A 21,506-nucleotide genomic window follows, 5' to 3' on the forward strand; every position below is an offset into this window, starting at 1 on the left:
CAGGACATGATCCTGGGATCAGGGATTGGGATCGAGTCCCCTATCGGGCTCCTTGCGAGGAGCCTGCTTCTCCCTCTGCCTAGGTCTCTGCCTCTGTGTGTCTTTGATGAATAAATAAACAAAATCTTAAAAAACAGAAAAAAGATTTTCCTTGAATTCAATTTAGCCAGATTTCAACCTGAATTAAAATGCCAGGAAACAGGGTAATATCTAAATTATGATTTGACTCGGATCTCATCAGCTCCCTCATGGAAAATCCCTTGACTCAAGCTCCTTTCACATCATTAGTAGTGTCAGGCCCCAAGACCTTCTTATGCATAGCCAAATCTATGTTGGCTCCAATGAAATAAATTTACAGTGAGCAGAAAGACTGCAGAGGCTCTGTACTTCAGCAGAAGATGTGTGGAGATCTTTTTTTCTGCTGTATGATCTAGCCTAGCTATGCTATCACAAACTCTACAGAGTATTACACTAGATGTAAACTCTTTGCTAAAAGATACAATTTTAGAAAATCTTCAACATTTATCTGTCTAGGAAAATCTTCCCAAACTACAGACAGTACCACTGATCTAGTGTAATAGTCATGGCAATGTGGTCTACCAATTCAGGGGTGTGAAAATGTGCAAAACTAGATAGATTTGTCTGTGCTGTGAGTTTATGTGTACAACTGTGAATGAATTCTAGAGATTATTTGGTAGGAATTCTCCAGTTAGAAAAGAAAAATGGAGATTCAGAGAAGTCAAGCAATTTTCTCAAGGCGACAGAGTTAAAAATAGGACTTATCCTAAACTCAAGTCTATCAATTCCTAGTCCAGCACTCTCTTCAGTGTAGTCGACTAACTCATTCAGTCCTCGTTTCCTGCTCTATTCTTGAAATCACTTTCCAAATAGAAATCTCTACATCTCTTTATGTCAGTGTATAAATTTATATGCCTGTGTCAGTAAGCATGAATGTGAATGTCTACGTGTCCATCTGCAAGTATTTGTAAGGCGTATCACTAGGTGTTTATGTCCCTTCTTCTAGGGAAACTTCTAGGTAATTACAGTTCCTTATGTCGGCACCAGCTATGAAGTCGGAAAAAAGACTTTTTGAGTCAATCATTAACCAGCACATTTGGTCCTCTCTCCAATCAGCTCTATTCCTGGGTCTTCAGGAAATGGGGCAAAATAGTTAGGGTAGTAGCAGAGTCTCCCAGGGTCAAACTTGGTTACAGAGCAGTGAAAGCACCTAGCAAAAAGACTAAGGGGCTGTGACAGATTAACAGCATGTGCTTCAGCTAACATGGACACCATCTTGGTTTTCAGCCTAATCATTATGTCCTATGATGTCAGCAAGAAAGGTAAGAACTTCTGTAGTAGTCTAATATCCTAGAAAACCCAAAGAGAGACCTAGAATGTGTTTGGGGATCTATTCCACCAGATTGAGATAAAGCCAATCAGTACTCAGTAAGTGATGTTTTACAGTCATCCCATGTATTCTCTTGCTTCTAGGCAGGACTGTAACTTATTTCAACTCAGTTAGCTATTCCATGATGAGAAGTCTTTAGAGAATGCGATGTATTCTTCTGTCTTGTTCACGTAACTAACATTGAAAGTACTCTCATTATTAGATGACTTTCTTCACTACATGGTTTCGTTATTATCAACATCTAAGACTCCCAAATTCATAACCTTCATGAGACATTGTCTTCTTTTTTTAAGGTGGGCTGGAATGGCACCGTTTGCTGCTCTCTGATAATTGTTTTTTAAAACACAGTTTTTCAAAGTGTCCAAACATTTCATCTCTAAAATTAGCTAATTAAAGTTAAGGCCAAAGAGCTCAAGGGGCAGCAGTAAGACATTTAACAGATGAGTACAACACCTTGTGAGTTATGTGCCAAAAAGCATAAATAAACTATGAGCTGTGGTTCCATGGAAACTTGAAGAGATATTTTGTTCAGGGTTACATTTAATAAGTTTTCAAAAGTTTTAATATAAGAAGTCAGATAAAATAAGAAGGGATAATAAGCGTTTGAAAGAATGGACTGGTTAGTCTTTTCATTAACTTATTAATTTCACTTAACTCTATTTCACCTTTTTTCCCCTAAGTGTAATGGATTGGTACTCAGTTTTCTTCATGCTAGGTTAACTCCCATTTTAAAATCTTTTTAAAGATGCCTGGGTGGCTCAGCGGTTGAGACTCTGCCTTCAGCTCAGGGCATGATCCCGGTCTGGGGGTCGAGTCCCACATTGGGCTCCCGGTGAGGAGCCTGCTTCTCCCTCTGCCTATGTCTCTGCCTCTCTCTGTGTGTCTCATGAATAAATAAATAAAATCTTTAAAAAAAAATATTTTCTTGGGATCCCTGGGTGGCGCAGCGGTTTGGCGCCTGCCTTTGGCCCAGGGCGCGATCCTGGAGACCCGGGATCGAATCCCACGTCGGGCTCCCGGTGCATGGAGCCTGCTTCTCCCTCTGCCTGTGTCTCTGCCTCTCTCTCTATCTCTCCGTGACTATCATAAATAAATAAAAATTAAAAAAAAAATATTTTCTTGACATTGTTTGATCTCTCCAATTGCCAGCTATATGAGAAGGCACTGCATTCTTTTGTATTCCCCTTTCCAATACCTGGAATTCTGAACAGTACCCAATAAATTGTAAATCTTGACCTTTTTTCTCCTTTTGTTTCCAGAACTCAGAGATAGCAACTGCCATGTGGAACAGCTGCCCAGGCTCTTCCCAAAGGATGTGAGAAGAATCAGGGATGTGCTCATGCAAGGTACGGAATGAGCCCTTCTTGAAAAATCACCTTACCATTCCAGAAAATCTTTACCTTTAAAAAATGCGTATCTCCCCCATTCCTAGCACAGATCTCAAATATCCTATTTTAAAGATATGTATCCCCTCAAGGGGCTTTCTGGAAACCAATTTTTAAATTAACAGTTATTACCTAAGGCATTTCTATATAAATCAAACTGCTGAGGGTGAAGAAATAGGAAGCAGTGCTCAACCCTCTCTGAAATGGAGAAAACAATCTATGAGCATTTCTCTGGGCTGAAATTACTGCAGTCACTGATCTTCATGAGACCCACAGCAGGAAGAAGGAAAGGCAGGGCTTGTATATTCAGGACCATAAACACATGTTGAGGAAGAAGTGAAATAAAAAAGAGAAGAAAATGGGACGCCTGGGTGGCTCAGCGGTTCAGCATCTGCCTTCAGCTCAGGGCATGATCCTGGAGTCCCAGGATTGAGTCCCACGTCGGGCTCCTTGCATGGAGCTTGCTTCTCCCTCTGCCTGTGTCTCTGCCTCTCTCTCTGTGTCTCTGATGAATAGACAAATGAAATCTTTAATAAACAAAAAAGGGGAAGAAAGTACAGAGAAGGAGTTCTAACAGGGGTCATGATGGAAGTTGTTTAGTTGTATATGGTAATCTTAATTCACATTAAGAACCAGCTTCATTGTTCTGTCTGGCTTTTTTCCTTTCAGAGGCTCAGGCAGAAGCCAAAAGGTCCACATTCATTCAAAACCAGACTGTGGCTACCCTGCAGTGCCTTGGCTCGAGTAAAGTCAAAGTGAACCTTGTGTATTCAGAGAAAAGGTCAAAGACCAAGCATACTCTGAAGAACCTGAGAATCACTGCTGCTCCCTCCAGAAACAGCACTGACTCCCCAAATTGTCACTTAACCCCCACATCCAAGTTTCAGACTGGATTCCTTCTAACAGGCAAAGGTAAGACTGGAAAATGAGATGGAGGTAGGCACTGACTTTTAGTTGATATCCTTGAAGCCAGATGGAGCTTAGTAATAGCTAAAGCCTCAAGGAAATGGATTATTCTCTCCTTGGGCAGATCTGTGTCTTCTCTGGAAACGTTTTTTTAGTTTCTATGGGCCCCTCTAACCCTGACATGCTGTGATTCTCATGTAATTTCCATTTCTGATGGGTCTTCTTGTATTTGAATTCTATTTATTTTGAATGCAGACAGTAAAATATTTAAACAGCACAGATTTAGAGTGAAAAGTCAGTCTCCCTCCTACTCCAATCTCTCAGTCCTCCAGAGTTCTCTAGGGAACCACTATTACCAACTTATTGCATTTTCTTCCTACTCTAAGCTTATATGGATGTGTAGAGCTTAATTTTTTTCCAGATTTTATTTATGTGTGTGAGAGAGAGAGCGCGCACACACAAGCAAGGGGAGGAGCAGGCAGAGGGAGATGGAGAAGCAGGCTCCACTATGTGGGGCTTGATTCCAGAACCCTGGGATCATGACCTAAACAAAGGCAGATGCTTAACCAACTGAGCCACTCAGGCACCCGGAGATGCCATAACTACTATTTTGTACCTTGCTTTTTTCCCCCATTTAACAATGTATATTTTAGGTTGTTGCATATCAATATGTATAAAGTTGTCTTGTTCAAAAATTGTACAGTATTCCTTTATATGGCTGTACTATAATTTTATTTCCTGAAATAATCTCTAAGTCCTACATGGGGTTCAAGCTCACAACCTCAAGATCAAGAGTCATATGCTCTACCCCCTGAGCCAGCTAGATACCCATATTAAAATTTATTCCACCAGTTCCCTATTGACGGATATTTTGGTTTCTAATCTTTTGTAAACACAAACAATATTGCAAGCAATGACCCTGCACATTCCTCTCTGTGTACCTGCAATTTATCAATCTGATAAATTCCAAGAAGCATCTTGCAGGTTTGCTGCATCGAAAGTTTGATAGCTACTGCTACATTACCTCCATCCCAGTGATTCCATTTTGCACTTCCACCCACACTGTGAGATGCCTGTTCCCCCTAAGCTGTTGGGCAATGGTTCTTGACATCAGCCTTAACTTTGTCTGCTTTGCCCTCCTTTCCTTCCTCTACCCATTCTTTCTGTCAAGGAGTTTTTTTTATTTTGGCAGTTTCTCTTTACATACAGGCAATCCCCTAGATGCTACTGCTGCACTACTGGAAAAATAAAACTTGACACTTCGAGAAACTGAGGATTCCCAATCAGAATAATGAGAAAAAAACTTTAAAAACTACAGTCTATTTAGAGGACTAGAGATTGGGAAATAAATGGATAGATTATTGGGATATGGCTTACGTATACATCCTTTCATGATATGAATGTTTTCACTCCTTTTATTGTACTTTCTAAAGTTCATATGGTAAAAATTTGTGTGGGGAAAAAAAACCTCTTACTAAAATCTGAAAAAATTTTGATAGCATTTGGATGTTTTTGGTAATATTGAGTATTAATGTAAAGTAATTCAACCAGATTGTTTTCCTCCTAACATGTGACACACACACACACACACACACACACACACACACACACACCTTGAATCATCCCCTTTGAAGCACCAATGGCAAGTGTCAATAATAGTGGACTGAGTCATTCTGGAGTCTAGAGCACTCTGTGCAGGGTAGATTTTTCTTGGATAGAGTGCATTGTAGGATTCTGGGAAATTAGGGACGGTCACTAGTTCTTAGAAATTTGGGACAAGGAAAACTAGGAGATTAAGAAGGCGCAGGCATGCCAGAAATCAACCTAATTCAAAAATTTGCCCTGGGCATGTTTCTTCCTCCTTCCTTCATGACATGCCAGTTGGTTCCTAAATGCAGAATTTAAGCTAATACCCAGTACTACTTGAGTTGTGCAAAGAGCTTAAACGGATGTTTGTGGGCTAGTTTGCAGACCTAATCAACATTCATGATACATTTCTATGCAATAATGATGAATTCCAAACAACCAACTTATGCATGGACTTTTGAAATACCACCCCATTTATAAGTTTGAAACTGAGCATTCTGAATTTAAACTTACATTGAATACCAGGATGTGAGAAACACTAAGTAAGGTAGAAATAAAAATTAAATAAATGGTCAAATGTCATAAAAGAGATGCCCTCTGGGATGCCTGGGTGGCTCAGTGGTTGAGCGTCTGCTTTTGGCTTAGGGCATGATCCTGGAGTCCTGAGATCGAGTCCTGCATTAGGCTCTGCACAAGAAGCCTGATTCTCCCTCTGCCTATGTCTCTACATCTCTCTCTCTCTCTGTCTCTCTCTCTCACGCATAAAAAAAATAAAATCTTTTAAAAAAGAGATGCCCTCTGAAATTACCACCCTACAGTTGACATCAGTCTGCACAAAAGGATGTCCCAGAAACAATCAGAAGAGAGTTTATGAAAATGTTCCCAGAGCGGGCAGCCCTGATGGCGCAGCGGTTTAGCGCTGCCTGCAACCCAGGGCATGATCCTGGAGACCCTGGATCGAGTCCCACATCAGGCTCTCTGTATGATGCCTGCTTCTCCCTCTGCCTGTGTCTGCCTCTCTCTCTCTCTGTCTCTATGAATAAATAAATAAAATCTTAAAAAAAAATGTTCCCAGAGCTAAGTAGGAATTTGAAACTGGAAGGATGATAATGTACTACAACACAGTCATCAGAAGATGTGGGTCATCATGGAATGTAGAAAAATGTCAGATGGAGACTATTTGTTACTGTTTACGGAATTGGGCCAATGAAAAGATCTTCTACTATAAATATCCTGAAATTTCTTTCTGGTGGACAATGATAACTCATTAGGTCTTTTTCACTTCTGGTATCATTTATACCATCCAATTCCTATTGCTCATATTCTATATTAATCTAGAATTTCTGGGATCCCTGGGTGGCGCAGCGGTTTGGCGCCTGCCTTTGGCCCAGGGCGCGATCCTGGAGACCCGGGATCGAATCCCACATCGGGCTCCCGGTGCATGGAGCCTGCTTCTCCCTCCGCCTGTGTCTCTGCCTCTCTCTCTCTGTGACTATCATAAATAAATAAAAAAAAAAAAAATTTAAAAAAAAAAAAAATCTAGAATTTCTAATTAGATTTCAAAAGAACCTATATATTTATTTATTTTAAAGATTTTATTTATTCACAAGACACACACACTCAGAGAGAGAGAGAGAGAGGCAGAGGGAGAAGCAGACTCCCTGTGGGGAGCCTGATGTGGGACTCGATCCTGGGACTCTGGGATCATGCCCTGAGCCCAAGGCAGATGTTCAACCACTGAGCCACTCAGGCATCCCAAAAGAACTTATATGTTTAGAACAGGGTACCTAGAAGAGAAAAATCCTACCTGATCCATTTGACGGATACATGCTCCTATATAGGTTTTTTAAAATGTCATTTTAGCATATAAATAAGGTTCCTTGGAATTTGATTAGTGTGAACTGATTCCTAAGGACTGTTTACCCCAGGTGAAACTGGAGTATAGAAGGGATAACATCAAACAAGTGTTTATTCTAATATTTATCATCTCTGACAAGTTACCTTAATTTCTCTAATGCTCAGTTCCTACAGCTACAAATGAGATTTGACTAGATAATTTCATTACAGATATGTAAAAGGAGGTTTAGATCTAAAGCACAAACTCAACAGCAATATGTAAGGCCTCTCAAATAAGCTCTTTTGACCTGCTAGTATTATTACAGAATAATCGACAAGGGAGATTTCCATTTAAATATAATGTACTCAATGTTCCCTATTTGAAATAAATTATTTTGTAATAAAGCAAAGCATCATCTGCTAAGTTATCCATTTCATAGATTTGGAGTTTGTATATCTCCTGAAAGAGGGGTTATTCTTGCTCAAATATCTTTAGCCAAAGAAAAACTAATATTGCGATTCCATCATCACTGGGAATGGAGTGCTTGTATTTACAGATGTGCTCCACCTTAATGCTCAGTTACCTAGCAGATGAGACCTAAACGAGCTGCCAACATAGATGGACATTAATTTCAAAGCTTAGGCAGAACTAAAAATACACTGACAGATGAAGCCTATTAAGGAAACTTTGAAACAGTGGCTCCCAGGAGGTGGGAAGACATGCCACATTGAAATACCATTATCCCCGTGGCTAGAGGGCACAGTTCTACTAGAGGATCATGAGGTTCTTCCTTCTCTTTCAATCATAATATCACTTGGTGTGCAGTGTTTTCATACCTGCTTCCTCATTTTTATTTGTTTCTGATCTTTCCATTACCCCCGTGAAATAGGTAGACCAAGAATTACTTTGTTAGAATCATCTTACAGGTAAAGAAACCAAAACACAGAGAACCTATGTGACTTCTCCAAAGTGAGATATGTTTATCTTCCATCTCATCTGTCTCAGAAACACATATGTTATCACTTCAGAGAACTGATTGGCACCATCCTGGAAATATTTCATATAATATCCTTGTTTTTCCTCTTGAACCTTCTGGCTCTCTGTCTCTGCCTGTCTTTGCCAAAACCGTCTTCCTGATTAAACTGAAAGCAGGGACTTTTCCTTCCTCTGTAATTTCATGCAGTGGCCATTGGCCTCTGAAGTCAAGATCATTTTCACATGGACTTAATAAAGACTTGGGAAAGTAATTTAGAAAAGTCAAATAAGACTTACAGACCTTACTTAATTTAATAAGCAATGATAAGAGACCATTAGAAACAAAATAGGAAAAAAAAATAAATAAATTAAAAAAAAAAACAAAAAACAAAAAACAAAATAGGGACCAGTGTCCGAATTGGATTAGGTCAATTCTGGAGCCAAGTGAAGTTAGTTAGTTAGCCTGAATCCAATTGTATCTCAACACTTCCATAGCTGGTTTGAGTCACCATCATCTTTCATTAGGATTTCTGCAATAGCTTCCTAACATGTTTCTCTGTTTTGACCCTTGCCCTCCCTGCAGTCTATTTCTAATACAGCAATCCAGTGATCCTTTCAAAACAAAGCCATCCATCACTCCTCTGCTCAAAACCTTGGATTGAATCCCCATTTCAATCAGAACAAAAAAGCCAAAGTTCTTACACTAGCCTACAAGGCTCCTAATATAGGCCCGTTTTTTTTTTTTTTTTTAAGAACTTTCCTCATCTACTACCCTGTGCTCACTCCATTCCAGTCTCACTGGCCTCCTTGCTTTTCCTTTAAAACAATAACATGTCAGACACATTCACTCTGCCTCAGGGCATTTACTCTCACTGCCCCTTCTGCCTAGATCACTGCTTTCCCAGGTGTGTGCTTAACTAATCCCTCGCCTCCTTCAAGCCTTGGATCACTTCTCGTTTTCTCAAGGACACCAGCTTGTATTGCAGGTTGCCCAGCCACTGCCCATTTACACCCCCCGACTGTTCTCTACCCTTGCTCTGCTTTTAGTTTCTTTTTTTTTTTCTGTTTTTTTTTTTTTTAGTAGCACTTACCCCCTTCTAACTAGATAATTGACTGCATAGAGATAAGGGTTTTGTCAGGTAAAATAAAGGCAGGTTGAAGTTTTCACAGTTGTTTTTTTCATTGTTTCTTAGCTTTTTTACCAGGGATCTCCCAATGTAAGGTCTATGCAGTGAGGAAGGCTGCATCAGAGACTTTTCCCACCACCACCACCTCCATAACTCCTGGGAAAAAAGGAGGTGAGAAAACTACAAGTACTGATGATTTTTCTAGCACTTTGAAACAAGGTACAAAAGAAGTAGGAGTGAGACAAAAACAGTAAGAAAAAGAAACACTTTTAGCCCAACCATTAGTTTGGGTTTTCTAGGATTTTCCGGGAGTTTGAGAAATTATATGAATTTTACATCAGAGAATCACTCCATTTCTTATGGGGAAAAAAAAAACAGCTTCTCTAAAGAAGGTCCCAGAAGTTTGTAGTTTGACACTGTTGATAATATCTTATCTCCACACAAGTGAACTTGTAGCCAGTTTTGGGGCCAACCATTGCATGTACAGGTGGACAACATTTAAACACTAAGCATCATTACACTGAAGACAACTACTAAGTGCATGTTTTCATCTGCACTGTTTTAAGGAAATGGCTCTCCCTAAATTGGCCAGGACTCAAATTCTGTAATATTCCAGTTTAGGTCACATCTCAGTTCCAATGGGAGAAGCAACTATAAGATTAGTAATAACAAGAAGCATATGAGCCATTTGTCCCCAGTTTTGCCTTTTGACCCAAAAGAAATGCTAGTTCACTGTTGTTCCTCCTACTCCCCACCAGCGAAGGTGATTTTCTGATCCCATACAGTGTCTGAGCACAAAAGGAGACATCTTGAGAGGCTGATGGTGAAAGAAAAGTTCAGAACTCCTTGCATACCCCCTGCTTCCTGAAAGCAAAGCAAGAATCACTCCTGTTTGATCATGGCAAATCCCAAATCCCAGGGAAGGTGATGCATTAAGAAGAGGCTACAAAGGAAGTTAGAACAGAGCCCATGATGGCCATCCCACTCCTGACTGAATTGGAAATTCAGCCTATTGCCTCTGCATCAGACTGTGCCCCTATTAGTCTGGGAAGCTAAAAGAACTTCAGGTTAGAGGATCAATCTCTTCCTCTCTCAAGTTCTCTCTTTTCCCTCTTCTACTCCTCTCCTTTTAGACACAGATGAGAACCTAAAGAAGAGGCAGAAATGGAGCACTGTGGTCAAATTTCTGATTGCTGTCACCCTGTTGCTCAGTGGAGTCACCATCATAGTGTTTGTCATTTTTGAAGTCCCATGCCTTGTAAGTTGGTTGGTGTATTGGGTCCCTGGACTTGATCTATAAAGACTTTCTCCTGGTGGGGCCTCAGTGGCTCAGTCGGTTAAGCATCTGACTCTTGATCTCAGCTTAGGTCTTGATCTCAGGGTCATGAGTTCAAACCCCACATTAGGCTCCATGTTGGGTATGGAGCCTACTTTAATAAAATGTTTGACAGAGATTTTTTAAAAAGATTTTATTTGAGGGGTAGGCCTGGTGGCGCAGCGGTTTAGTGCCGCCTGCAGCCCGAGGTGTGATCCTGGGGACCCGGGATTGAGTCCCGCGTTGGGCTCCCTGCGTGGAGCCTGCTTCTCCCTCTGCCTGTGTCTCTGCCTCTCTCTCGCTCTCTCTGAATGAATAAATAAATCTTTAAAAAAAATTTTATTTGAGACAGAGAAAGAGCATGAGAGAGAGTATGAACGGGGTAGTGAGCTGGGACAGAGGGAGAGGGAGAAGTGGCCTCCTCGCCGAGCAGGAAGCCTGATGTGGGGCTTGATCCCAGGACCCAGGACCTGAGCCAAAGGCAGACGTTGGCTCCCCCAAATGTTTGTAAACACTTTCTTCTGTTCCAGAGGCAGGCTCACATTATAAAAAAAGCATAGACTTTGGAGTTTGGTTAGAACTGCCTCTTACAAGCTGAGTAGTCTTGAGAAAGTTGCTTCACTTCAACATCAGTTGGCTCATCTGTAAAATGGGACTAATGATATTTACCTCTCATGGTGTTTAGGAAAGTTAATTAAGATCCTGTGTGAAAAGCACCCGGCACATAGGAGGTGCTTGCTAAATGCCAGCTCCTTCCCTCTGCTGTTCTTGGGCATTTTCTAGGGAGGATAGATCCAATGAGAGATTGTTTTCTTTAAAAAAGATGATTTTCTTTAAATGGCCTGACAGGAGGTTTGGAAGGAAACCAAATGCATACCAGCCACCTGAAATTAATACCAGTCACTTTTTCTGTTCAGAGCCAATGCCGGGGAGCCAGAGTGCTATGCCAATGCCAGCAGTTGTGGAGAAGGCAAAGGAAGGAAGGCCAGCAACCTGGGGCTGCTGAATCCCAGCTCGAGTCTCAGCCCAAGAAGGCAAGTGGTCTCTGTATGGTTTATGTCATTTGCTTGGAGAAAATGAGGTTAATATAGAAGTGCTGGGAGACAGGGAGCTGCTTCAGTTGTAAAGTAAATGCTGGTGTTTCTTTTATGTGTCAGGAAATAGGTATTTGTAGTACTGTTGTATTTTCCTAACATCAGCCCAGCCATAACATAACACGCTATCTATTGAAAATATATTATTTCTAAGACCCAGATACAATCAATCAGAATGTCTAGAGTGAGGCCAGGAATCTTTTTTTTTTTTTTAAGATTTTATTTATGTATTCATGAGAGACACAGAGAAAGGCAGAGCACATGCAGAGGGAGAAGCAGGCTCCATATAGGGAGCCCGATCCGGGACCTGATCCCAGGACTCCAAGATCATGCCCTGGGCCGAAGGCAGGCACTAAACTGCTGAGCCACCCAGGGATCCCCTTGGAATCTTATTCTTAAGATTTTTAACAAATTCCCTAAGTAGAGGTGGATTTACTGTGAAATTAATGAAGCTTAAACTTCAAGATCCATGGGACTTGTATAAAGCTTATATCTAATTTTGTATTTTTAAAATTTGTGTTCTTTTTCTAAAAAAAGGATACCACCAAATTTAAGAGTTCAGAACCCACAGTATATGTATCCATTCCTGCCTCTAGGTAACTCTTATATTCAACAAAGTTTAGGAATCCCTGCACTGAAAAGTTCGAATACTTGGCAAAGTAGCTTCTTTCCTCCTGGCTTGGGCTTCCTGACAGCATCATAAGCTCATACTGTCTTTTGGTGTCTAAAACTGTTTCAGCATGGCTGTTTTAAATCCAGTTTCCCCTCAGAACTGGCCTCAGCCTTTTTTTTTTTTTTAAGATTTTATTTATTTATTCATGAGAGACACAGAGAGAGAGAGATGCAGAGACACAGGCAGAGAAAGAAGCAGACCCCATGCAGGGAGCCTCTTGTGGGACTCGATCCCGGGACTCCAGGATCATGCTCTGGGCCAAAGGCAGGCGCTCAACCGCTGAGCCACCCAGGCATCCCAAAATAAAAATGAAATTAAAAAGGAATCCACTTTTGCAGAATTATAGCACTGAGAATGGGTCTCAAAGATTATCTAGTCTAGAATGGTATACATGTCACTACTCTTTAATTCTACGTTGGCTGCACATATCAATAATCAAGCACAGTGCACTAGGAGCTGAAAAAGTTCTGGACATCTAACACATAGCATAGCGATTATAGTCAATAATACTGTATTATATACTTCAAAAGTGTTAAGAGACTAGATCTTAAATATTCTTGCCATAAAAAGAACTGATAATTATTATGACAAGACATGTTAGGGTGGTAATCATATTACAATATTTAAACGTATGCAGTTGGGCATCTGGGGGGCTCAGTTGGTTAAGTGTCTGCCTTTGGCTCAGATCATGATCTCAGGGTCCTGGGATGGAGAACCTGCATCAGGCTCCCTGTTCAGTAGGGAGTCCACTTCTCCCTCTGCCTGCCCGCCACTCATGCTCTCTCACTCTCTCAAATAAAACTTAAAAAACATATATATGCAGTAACGTACTCAAACTTACACAATGTTATACGTAATTATATCTTAATCTTTAAAGCTGAAACACAGCTATCTTTCTATCCAGCCATGGCACCAGAGCATTTCTTATCACAGTACTTCAGATACCCAATGCCAACTTAGTTGTCATCTCTGGTTTAGGTTAGTATTTTCTATAGTCCAGTTTCTGCTAATATTGGATATGAGCTCATGTAAAGTAGCATTATTTAATAATAGGATGTATGTTTAGTTATTTACTCCAATCTGCATTATCATTTCTACTGAACACTGGAAGTAGGCCTGAAGGGGAATAAATAGTCCATAGTTAGAGGTAACCATATAGTACCAACACTGATTGCACTCCTCCCATCAACAAAATAAGCTATTAAATGGTAAAGGTATTAACAAGGAAAAAAAAAAAGCAATTTTATAGACATTATCTCATCTGAGCCTCACAAAAACTGTGGGAGGTAGCTAGAGCAGGTATCCACATGTTACTGATACTTAAACTAAAGCTCAGAGAGGTTGTGTGACATACAGCTGGTAGAAACAGAATCGAAATCCAAGTCTCTTGTTCTTACACTGAAATTTTACTGAAAGCCTTATATGCACCAAATTCACTACCTTTAAGAGGGTCACAGTCTATGTTCACAATAGTTAAGCCTTTAGGAAGAACACAGAAAATCAGATGGGGGACATGGAATCTGTTATACTGAGAGGAGAATGGGATTAGTAAAAAATATTTGGACCACAGAGACTCAGATCTCTCTTTGCAAGCAGCGAGGTTGTGTGGGTCTGACTCAAGAAAATGAAGTAGAATCCCTGTGCATCTGGGATCCAAAGTAGCTGCATACCCAGAGCCTCTTCCACTCAGGGCAAACAGGTCAAGCAAGGGGTGGATGGGCCCCTATAATGGGTTATAGGCTCCAACCAATTGTAGGCTCTCATGCATAAATAACTGCACCTTGCTGATACTTTCTCAGTGTAAATACAATAACTTTTCCTAGAATTACTGGGTAACAAAGAGGCAAAATGATGTGTACTTGGAATTAAATGCGGTCTTATACTAAATCATCTCTTTGTTGGTACATGAAGGAACACCCATTTGCATCCTTTATCGCTCATTTCTTTTCAATCCCTAGATTGGACAAGATGCTCCCAACTCATCAAACCCAAAAAAAGCTGCAGGCATCACTATCATCCACGAGACATACTTCTGAAAAGCTCTTTTCTGCTTCACACATTGAATGAAGTTACCGCACTGTCTTCTCCCTATTATTAACCAATACTGGCAAGTTCTTGCAAATTCACTCATATCTTCAGCAGAGACTTACAATCAAATTGTAATGCCAGGTCAACAAAGGAAGAGTCTGGGCTTAGCAGTCAGATTTACCCTCATACCATTACTACTGTCTTAACCACAAGTCTCTGAGATTCATTTCGTACATCCACAAAAAAAGGGTATCTTTTCATCCCATCAAATGAGAACAAAAAGTATTCCCTCTGAGCACAATGGACCTATGGCTCTCTTTGACAGAAGTTTTAAGCATGGCCTCCAAGTGGCAAAGTAGCCACTAGTATGACACAGTTTACCAACTCCTCTGTTATCCTCACAGCTCATTGCATGCTCACTGGGTCAACTGGTTTAGGGTGGGGGTTTCTGTTTTCCCAGGATGATGTTCATAGGGTTTTATAATTTAGCCTCTGCTGTATATGGAGCTAGCTACACACTGGTGAGGGGAACGTGACCCTAAGCATTCCAGAAGTCTTCTTCTAAGTCATCCCCAAGGGGCTTAGGGACTGCATACAAATAGGACACACATGAGGTTTCCTGATAATCCACAACTTTTCATGTGGGCCTGACACTATCCTAAACCATAATGCTGAGCTGTGTACATTTTGAACAAGGATTCCAGAGAAAAATGATTATGATCTTTCTTACAAAGGCACAGCTTTCAATCAAATCTGACCTGACCAGTAAGTCTGGTGAGGAAGCAGAAACAGCTGATGTTAAAGGGAAAAGGCTAAAAAAAGGGAATGGCAGGAGGGATACAACTGCTGTCCTGCTTCTATTATAAGAATCTTGAAATCCTTCCATTTCATTTTGGCAAAATGTACCTGTTACTAAGTAATTCTATTTTCTTTCTTCTCTGGTAAAAACCACATACAAATTGTATCCTTCTCTTTCACTTCAGGCACTGTCCAAAAAAGTGATTCTCAAAACTATACCAACAGGGGAAAATATCTCACCTCAAGCTCCGATTTATTATTCAAGCTGATCCTGGAAGAGATGGAACAGATAACAAAGCATGGAAGAGATAGTTTTGAAAATACAGTAGGTGGAGAGGACAGACCACTGGGGCTGCCATTTGGATAAACGATTATTATTTGCACCCCACACTGATTCACAACATCACCTCCAGTTTATCCTGCCATCTGTGACTCAGTCTAACCACAAAACGGGGGGTGGGGAGAAGCTTGCTTCTTCCCAAGACCACTAGGGAGGATGATTAAAAATATTCTATACTTAGGAGTTCTTAATCTAGGACTGATGCTCACATTCATCCCCACCGTTCCCCGCCTCACCCACCACAGAATGTCCTTTAATCCAGAAACATGAGGTTCCCCAGGAGACCAAAGCTGTGGCAAAGTTTACATTTCTTAAATCTTCTGCAAGAGTGTAATTTGGGTAACATTTGTACTAACTATAAAAATTCACTGACGGAATCAGAATTGTTTATTTTGTTCCGTGGACTTGTTTCCTCTGACAAAGCAAGGCTCCTCTAAGAATTTTCTGACTCCCTAATTAGTTAACAGTTTTGAATTCCGTATTCTCATACCAGTAGGGATCTTTGAAAACTGAGAGATGAGAGAGATAGCAGAAGAGAAGGGAGAACTCTCACGTGGACTTTGGGATGTGAACTTAAGTCTGCAGATCCCTTGACAGCAAGGCACAATTCTCCCTGTCACTCAGTTATAGTCTCAATTTGATAAAATACTGTTTCTAAGGAGTGCCAATTATTCTTCTGGGAAATGACAAGCCAGCAAGATTTTTATTGCAAATTCATTGTCATTAAGTTACCATACTTTATGTCTTTGATTATTAAAGTATATTCTCACTATAACAATTTTTAGGAAATGCTGGAAGGTACAAAGAATAAGTGAAAACACAAGAAAGAAATTATACCTAATCCTCCCTCCCGTAGATAACCATTGAATAAATAAAATCTTTTATTTATTTATTTTAATATTTATTTGTTTATTTTAATATTTATTTATTTACTCATGAGAGACACATAGAGAGGCAGAGAGCTAGGCAGAGGGAGAAGCAGGCTCCATGCAGGGAGCCCAATGAGGGACTTGATCCCTGAACCCCAGGATCATGCCCTGAGCCAAAGGTACACGCTCAATCACTGAGCCACCCAGGTGTCCCATAAATAAAACCTTAAAAAAAAAAAAGTAACCTCTACACCCAACATAGGGCTCAAATTCATGATCCCAAGATCAAGAGTCACTTGTTCTAATGACTGAGCCAGCCAGGCACCTTATTTGGCACAAGTATTAAGTTGTGCTTTTTTTTTTTTTTCAAGTCTTACAGTTGAGAAGACTGGAAGTCATTCTACCTTTTGAAGGACTTGAGTCATCCCAAAACTTTCTGATAGGCCCAAAGATTAAGGTGGGTAATTGCTTAGGACAGAAAAGGCACGTTCCCAGAAACGTCTAATTTAAACTTTTAAAGGTATTGCTGAATCACATTAATAATTGCAATTGTGTTAAAAGCATAACTTTCTTCAATATAAAGACTTAAAATATACAACAATTTTATATCTTTATGTTGCCATTTCTTCTTCTTCTTTTTTTTTAATGATAGTCACACAGAGATAGAGAGAGAGAGAGGCAGAGACATAGGCAGAGGGAGAAGCAGGCTCCATGCACCGGGGGCCTGACATGGGATTCGATCCTGGGTCTCCAGGATTGCGCTCTGGGCCAAAGGCAGGCGCCAAACCGCTGCGCCACTCAGGGATCCCCATTTCTTCATTTTTTAACCTGTGATTCATTTATACACCTGTGATCTCAAAAATCAAAGCGACCTCTGAACCTCTGAAAGGCCTAAGCAGGCGATTAGCCTCTCTCCTTTTCTGGGTTACTAATCAGAGAGAGACTTACGGATGGTTCTATCCTAATCATTCTCTACCCCCATCCTTCTTATTTTATCTTTGAGAAGTGTTCAACAGATTCTGACCCAAAGCGCTTTTCCTATGTTTACACCCAGAAATAGTCATTTCCCAAAGGAGAGTTGTTATATGTACTTAAGAGTAGAAGCTAGGAACCCTTCTTTTTTCTTTACCTTGGACCAGTTGACAGTCTTAACGGCCCCTCCTCCCCTCACTCTCAGATCCTCCATTTCTGCATCTACACTTCCCCTCCACTCTCAGAAAGGATTCTATTTCTGGAGTTCACCCATGCTGCCCCATGTTGCTATTTATCTTTTACTGTATACTACCTAGTTCTTATGCTTGAAGCCTGTAGTTGCTGTGTTAATTTGAATTTATCTGTATTACTCTGAATCAAAGCACCATATACATAGCAAATACTCAAAAGATATGTTGATAACGTCACTCCACTAAATGGATAGCTGAGGGTAGCATAACTGACTTCCTAGAAGAAAATGAAGTAATCTTTATTTTAAATCAAAGCTGCTATTGGTTACCAGGTAAATGCAAACCAAAGAGAGGCCATCCTGGAATTGTTGCTAATATTTGAAATCATCTCTCTGGACTTATATTTTTTTGTCATATTTCTTTATCCTTTCATCTTTCTCTTCCTTTTTTTTTTTTAATTAATTTTTATTGGTGTTCAATTTACCAACATACAGAAAAACACCCAGTGCTCATCCCGTCAAGTGTCCACCTCAGTGCCCGCCACCCATTCCCCTCCAATACCCGCCCTCCTCCCCTTCCACCACCCCTAGTTCATTTCCCCGAGTTAGGAGTCTTTATGTTCTGTCTCCCTTCCTGATATTTCCCAACATTTCTTTTCCCTTCCTTTATATTCCCTTTCACTATTATTTATATTCCCCAAATGAATGAGAACATACACTGTTTGTCCTTCTCCGACTGACTTATTTCACTCAGCATAATACCCTCCAGTTCCATCCACGTTGAAGCAAATGGTGGGTATTTGTCGTTTCTAATTGCTGAGTAATATTCCATTGTATACATAAATCACAGCTTCTTTATCCATTCATCTTTCGATGGACACCGAGGCTCCTTCCACAGTTTGGCTATTGTGGCCATTGTTGATAGAAACATCGAGGTGCAGGTGTCCCGACGTTTCATTGCATCTGAATCTTTGGGGTAAATCCCCAACAGTGCAATTGCTGGGTTGTAGGGCAGGTCTATTTTTAACTCTTTGAGGAACCTCCACACAGTTTTCCAGAGTGGCTGCACCAGTTCACATTCCCACCAACAGTGTAAGAGGGTTCCCTTTTCTCCGCATCCTCTCCAACATTTGTTGTTTCCTGCCTTGTTAATTTTCCCCATTCTCACTGGTGTGAGGTGGTATCTCATTGTGGTTTTGATTTGTATTTCCCTGATGGCAAGTGATGCAGAGCATTTTCTCATGTGCATGTTGGCCATGTCCATGTCTTCCTCTGTGAAATTTCTCTTCATGTCTTTTGCCCATTTCATGATTGGATTGTTTGTTTCTTTGGTGTTGAGTTTAGTAAGTTCTTTATAGATTTTGGAAACTAGCCCTTTATCTGATATGTCATTTGCAAATATCTTCTCCCATTCTGTAGATTGTCTTTTAGTTTTGTTGACTGTATCCTTTGCTGTGCAAAAGCTTCTTATCTTGATGAAGTCCCAATAGTTCATTTTTGCTTTTGTTTCTTTTGCCTTTGTGGATGTATCTTCCTGTTCCTTATTCTAACACTTTCCTTTTTCCTTCTTTTCCTTTTACATATTCAGTGACCTGACTTACAAGTCATCTAATACCAGAAATTTCCCTTAACTGGAATTCCTAGAGAACTTGGATCCGTGTCAATAGATAGATTTCAGGTCCCCAAAGCCTTTTTTCTAACTAACCTCCACTCATCTGGTAGAGTGTAGCAACAGGTAGATCTTGGGCTGAAATATACGTTTACCAGAATCTTGTGAATTTGTGCCACCCAGTGGCCAAAGTCACTAACTTCATCCTCTGAAAAAAGTGGGCACAAAAAAAGTAAAATAAGCAAATGTAAACAAATGTGAGGTCCATACGTATTATTGCCCCAAAGGGAAAAAATTCATAACCACAAAATTATGGCCTATTTTAAGTCTCTTTTCTAAAATTTAAAGTAGGATAGAGAAGGATATGTTCAGAGGTATAGTGTCAGTGTCACGGTCTCCACAGAATAAGATGATATCCCGAAGACTCTCCAAGGATTTATTCAGGTCACTACTGCTCTCTAATGTACTGGAAAAGAAGAATAAACAGTGCAGACTATACTATAAAATCCTTATTGCCCTCTAGAAGAAATAAATATTCAATAGAAGAAATACTTCTCAATCTGAAGCCTTATAAACTATACATATAATAATACCAGAAAGCAGTTTATTTCTTTTACAAAGAATTTTCTTGGCGGGTGCTTGGGTGGCTCAGTCAGGTAAGCATACAACTCTTGATCTCAGCTCAGGTTTGTTTTTTTAAAGAAATTAATTAATAAATTAATTTCACAGAGGGAGAGAAGCAGACTCCTCACAGAGCAGAGAGCCCGATGCGGGAATCAATCCTAGGACCCCAAGATCATGACCCGAGCCAAAGGCAGACGCTTAACCAACTGAGCCACCCAGGAACCCTCAGCTCAGGTCTTGATCTCAGGGTTCTAAGTTCAAGCCTTGCATTGGGGTCCACACTGAGCATGGAGACTAGTTTAAAAAAATATTAAAATGAATTTTTTTAAGACATGTCTATGTCTAGGACATGTGACAAGGAATAGAATTCATGGGTTGTAGGATACATATATCTTCAACTTTGCTAGATTGCATATGGTTCTCGAAAGTGGCTGTACCAAAAACGTTCCCACCAGTAGTAGAGTACTATTCCACTATCTCCCTAACTTAAAAATTTCAGACTTTAAAATTTTTGCCAATCTTACTGCTATGAAGTAGTGTGTCATTGTTGTCCTTCTGTATATTTTCCTGCTTCATAGTGAGATTGAGTATCCTTCCATATATTTGCACTCAGGTTTTCTCTTGCTTGCTTATATCCCCCCCCCCCCTTTTTTAAAGATTTTTAATTTATTTACTCATGAGAGACACAGAGAGAGAAAGGGGCAGAGACATAGGCAGAGGGAGAAACAGGCTCCATGCAGGGAGCCTGATGTGGGACTCAATCCTGGGACCCCAGGATCATACCCCAAACCAAGGGCAGACACTCAACCACTGAGCCACCCAGGTGTCCCACCTTCCCCCTTTTTCTTTTGGGTTGTTAATTTTTTTTTTCTAAGATTTTATTTTTAATTAATCTACTCCCAACATGGGGCTCAAACTCACAACCTCAAGATCAAGAGTTCCATGCTCTACTGACTAAGCCAGCCAGGAGCTCCCATTAGTCTTCTTTTACAGTTACAGAAGTCTGTATTCTTGGCTATATTCTTGGACACTAATCCTTTGTCTGTGAAACATGTTACAATCAAAAGTGTATTTCTAAGATATTATTCCCCAACGTGCAGATTTATACATTAAAAAAAAAAAAATCATCAGGCTCTGAAGCTCCAGGAATCCTATTTAGCTCCGAGAATTGGTTTTGACTTTGCCTTCTATGGCTGCATTTAAAAAGCTGTTTGAGGGCAGCCTGGGTGGCTCAGCAGTTTAGCGCTGCCTTAAGCCCACGGCCTGATCCTGGAGACCTGGGATTGAGTCCCATGTCAGGCTCCTTGCATGGAGCCTGCTTCTCCCTCTGCCTGTGTCTCTGCCTCTCTCTCTCTGTGTCTCTCACAAATAAATAAATAAATAAAATCTTAAAAAAAATAAATAAAAAGCTGTTTGACACATCTAAAACTGCCACAAAACTGAACATATTTCTTAGAAGGATTTCAAGGACTGCCATCTTGAAGGACTCTGCTTTGCCAACACATACATGACAAGATAAGAGTTGGGTCATCAGATTGTTCCAACCCTATTCAATTCTTTATGGCAGGAAAAGGAAAAAAAGCAGGTCTCATAAAACTACTAAAATCTGTCATTGTCGTATTCTGAAATTAAACCAGCTAATGCACAGGTTCAATTTGAATGATTTACTTAGATATTTTTTCCCTAGGCATTTATAATGACTCCACAGTGTTGAAAAGATTTGCAACATGCAGGGATAGCTAAACTCCTAGGCCTATTTTCCACTAAAA

General features: G+C 40.3%; 2 protein-coding genes across 9 annotated transcripts in view; one reads left to right on the forward strand and one right to left on the reverse strand.

Moving 5' to 3' along the window:
* ACACA (acetyl-CoA carboxylase alpha) overlaps positions 1 to 21,506 on the reverse strand; it is a 307,669-nt gene that overhangs the window by 272,094 nt on the left and 14,069 nt on the right. The window lies entirely within an intron of this gene.
* Positions 1,283 to 14,461, forward strand: C2H17orf78 (chromosome 2 C17orf78 homolog). 2 transcript variants are annotated; one of them, XM_025996106.2, is made up of 7 exons: positions 1,283 to 1,340; positions 2,668 to 2,754; positions 3,463 to 3,705; positions 9,292 to 9,444; positions 10,359 to 10,483; positions 11,458 to 11,574; positions 14,266 to 14,461. In XM_025996106.2, exons 1-7 carry the CDS (start codon positions 1,283 to 1,285, stop codon positions 14,341 to 14,343), a joined length of 861 nt encoding a protein of 286 aa, XP_025851891.1. In that variant the 3' UTR covers positions 14,344 to 14,461. The 2 variants fall into 2 exon arrangements, with proteins under 2 accessions (XP_025851891.1, XP_072603776.1); XM_072747675.1 differs by lacking the exons at positions 9,292 to 9,444; positions 10,359 to 10,483; positions 14,266 to 14,461 and having other exon boundaries at positions 11,458 to 11,656.

This window comes from Vulpes vulpes, chromosome 2, assembly GCF_048418805.1.
Source record: "Vulpes vulpes isolate BD-2025 chromosome 2, VulVul3, whole genome shotgun sequence".
Taxonomy (NCBI): domain Eukaryota; kingdom Metazoa; phylum Chordata; class Mammalia; order Carnivora; family Canidae; genus Vulpes; species Vulpes vulpes.

What these genes read in the sequence shown, in the direction of transcription:
- C2H17orf78 (XM_025996106.2), top strand. Translation starts at nt 1,283, where the DNA reads ATGGACACCATCTTGGTTTTCAGCCTAATCATTATGTCCTATGATGTC. An exon ending in CAGGGATGTGCTCATGCAAG is followed by an intron (nt 2,755 to 3,462) that starts GTACGGAATGAG and finishes TTTTCCTTTCAG; the next exon opens with AGGCTCAGGCAGAAGCCAAA. An exon ending in TCGAGTCTCAGCCCAAGAAG is followed by an intron (nt 11,575 to 14,265) that starts GCAAGTGGTCTC and finishes TTCAATCCCTAG; the next exon opens with ATTGGACAAGATGCTCCCAA.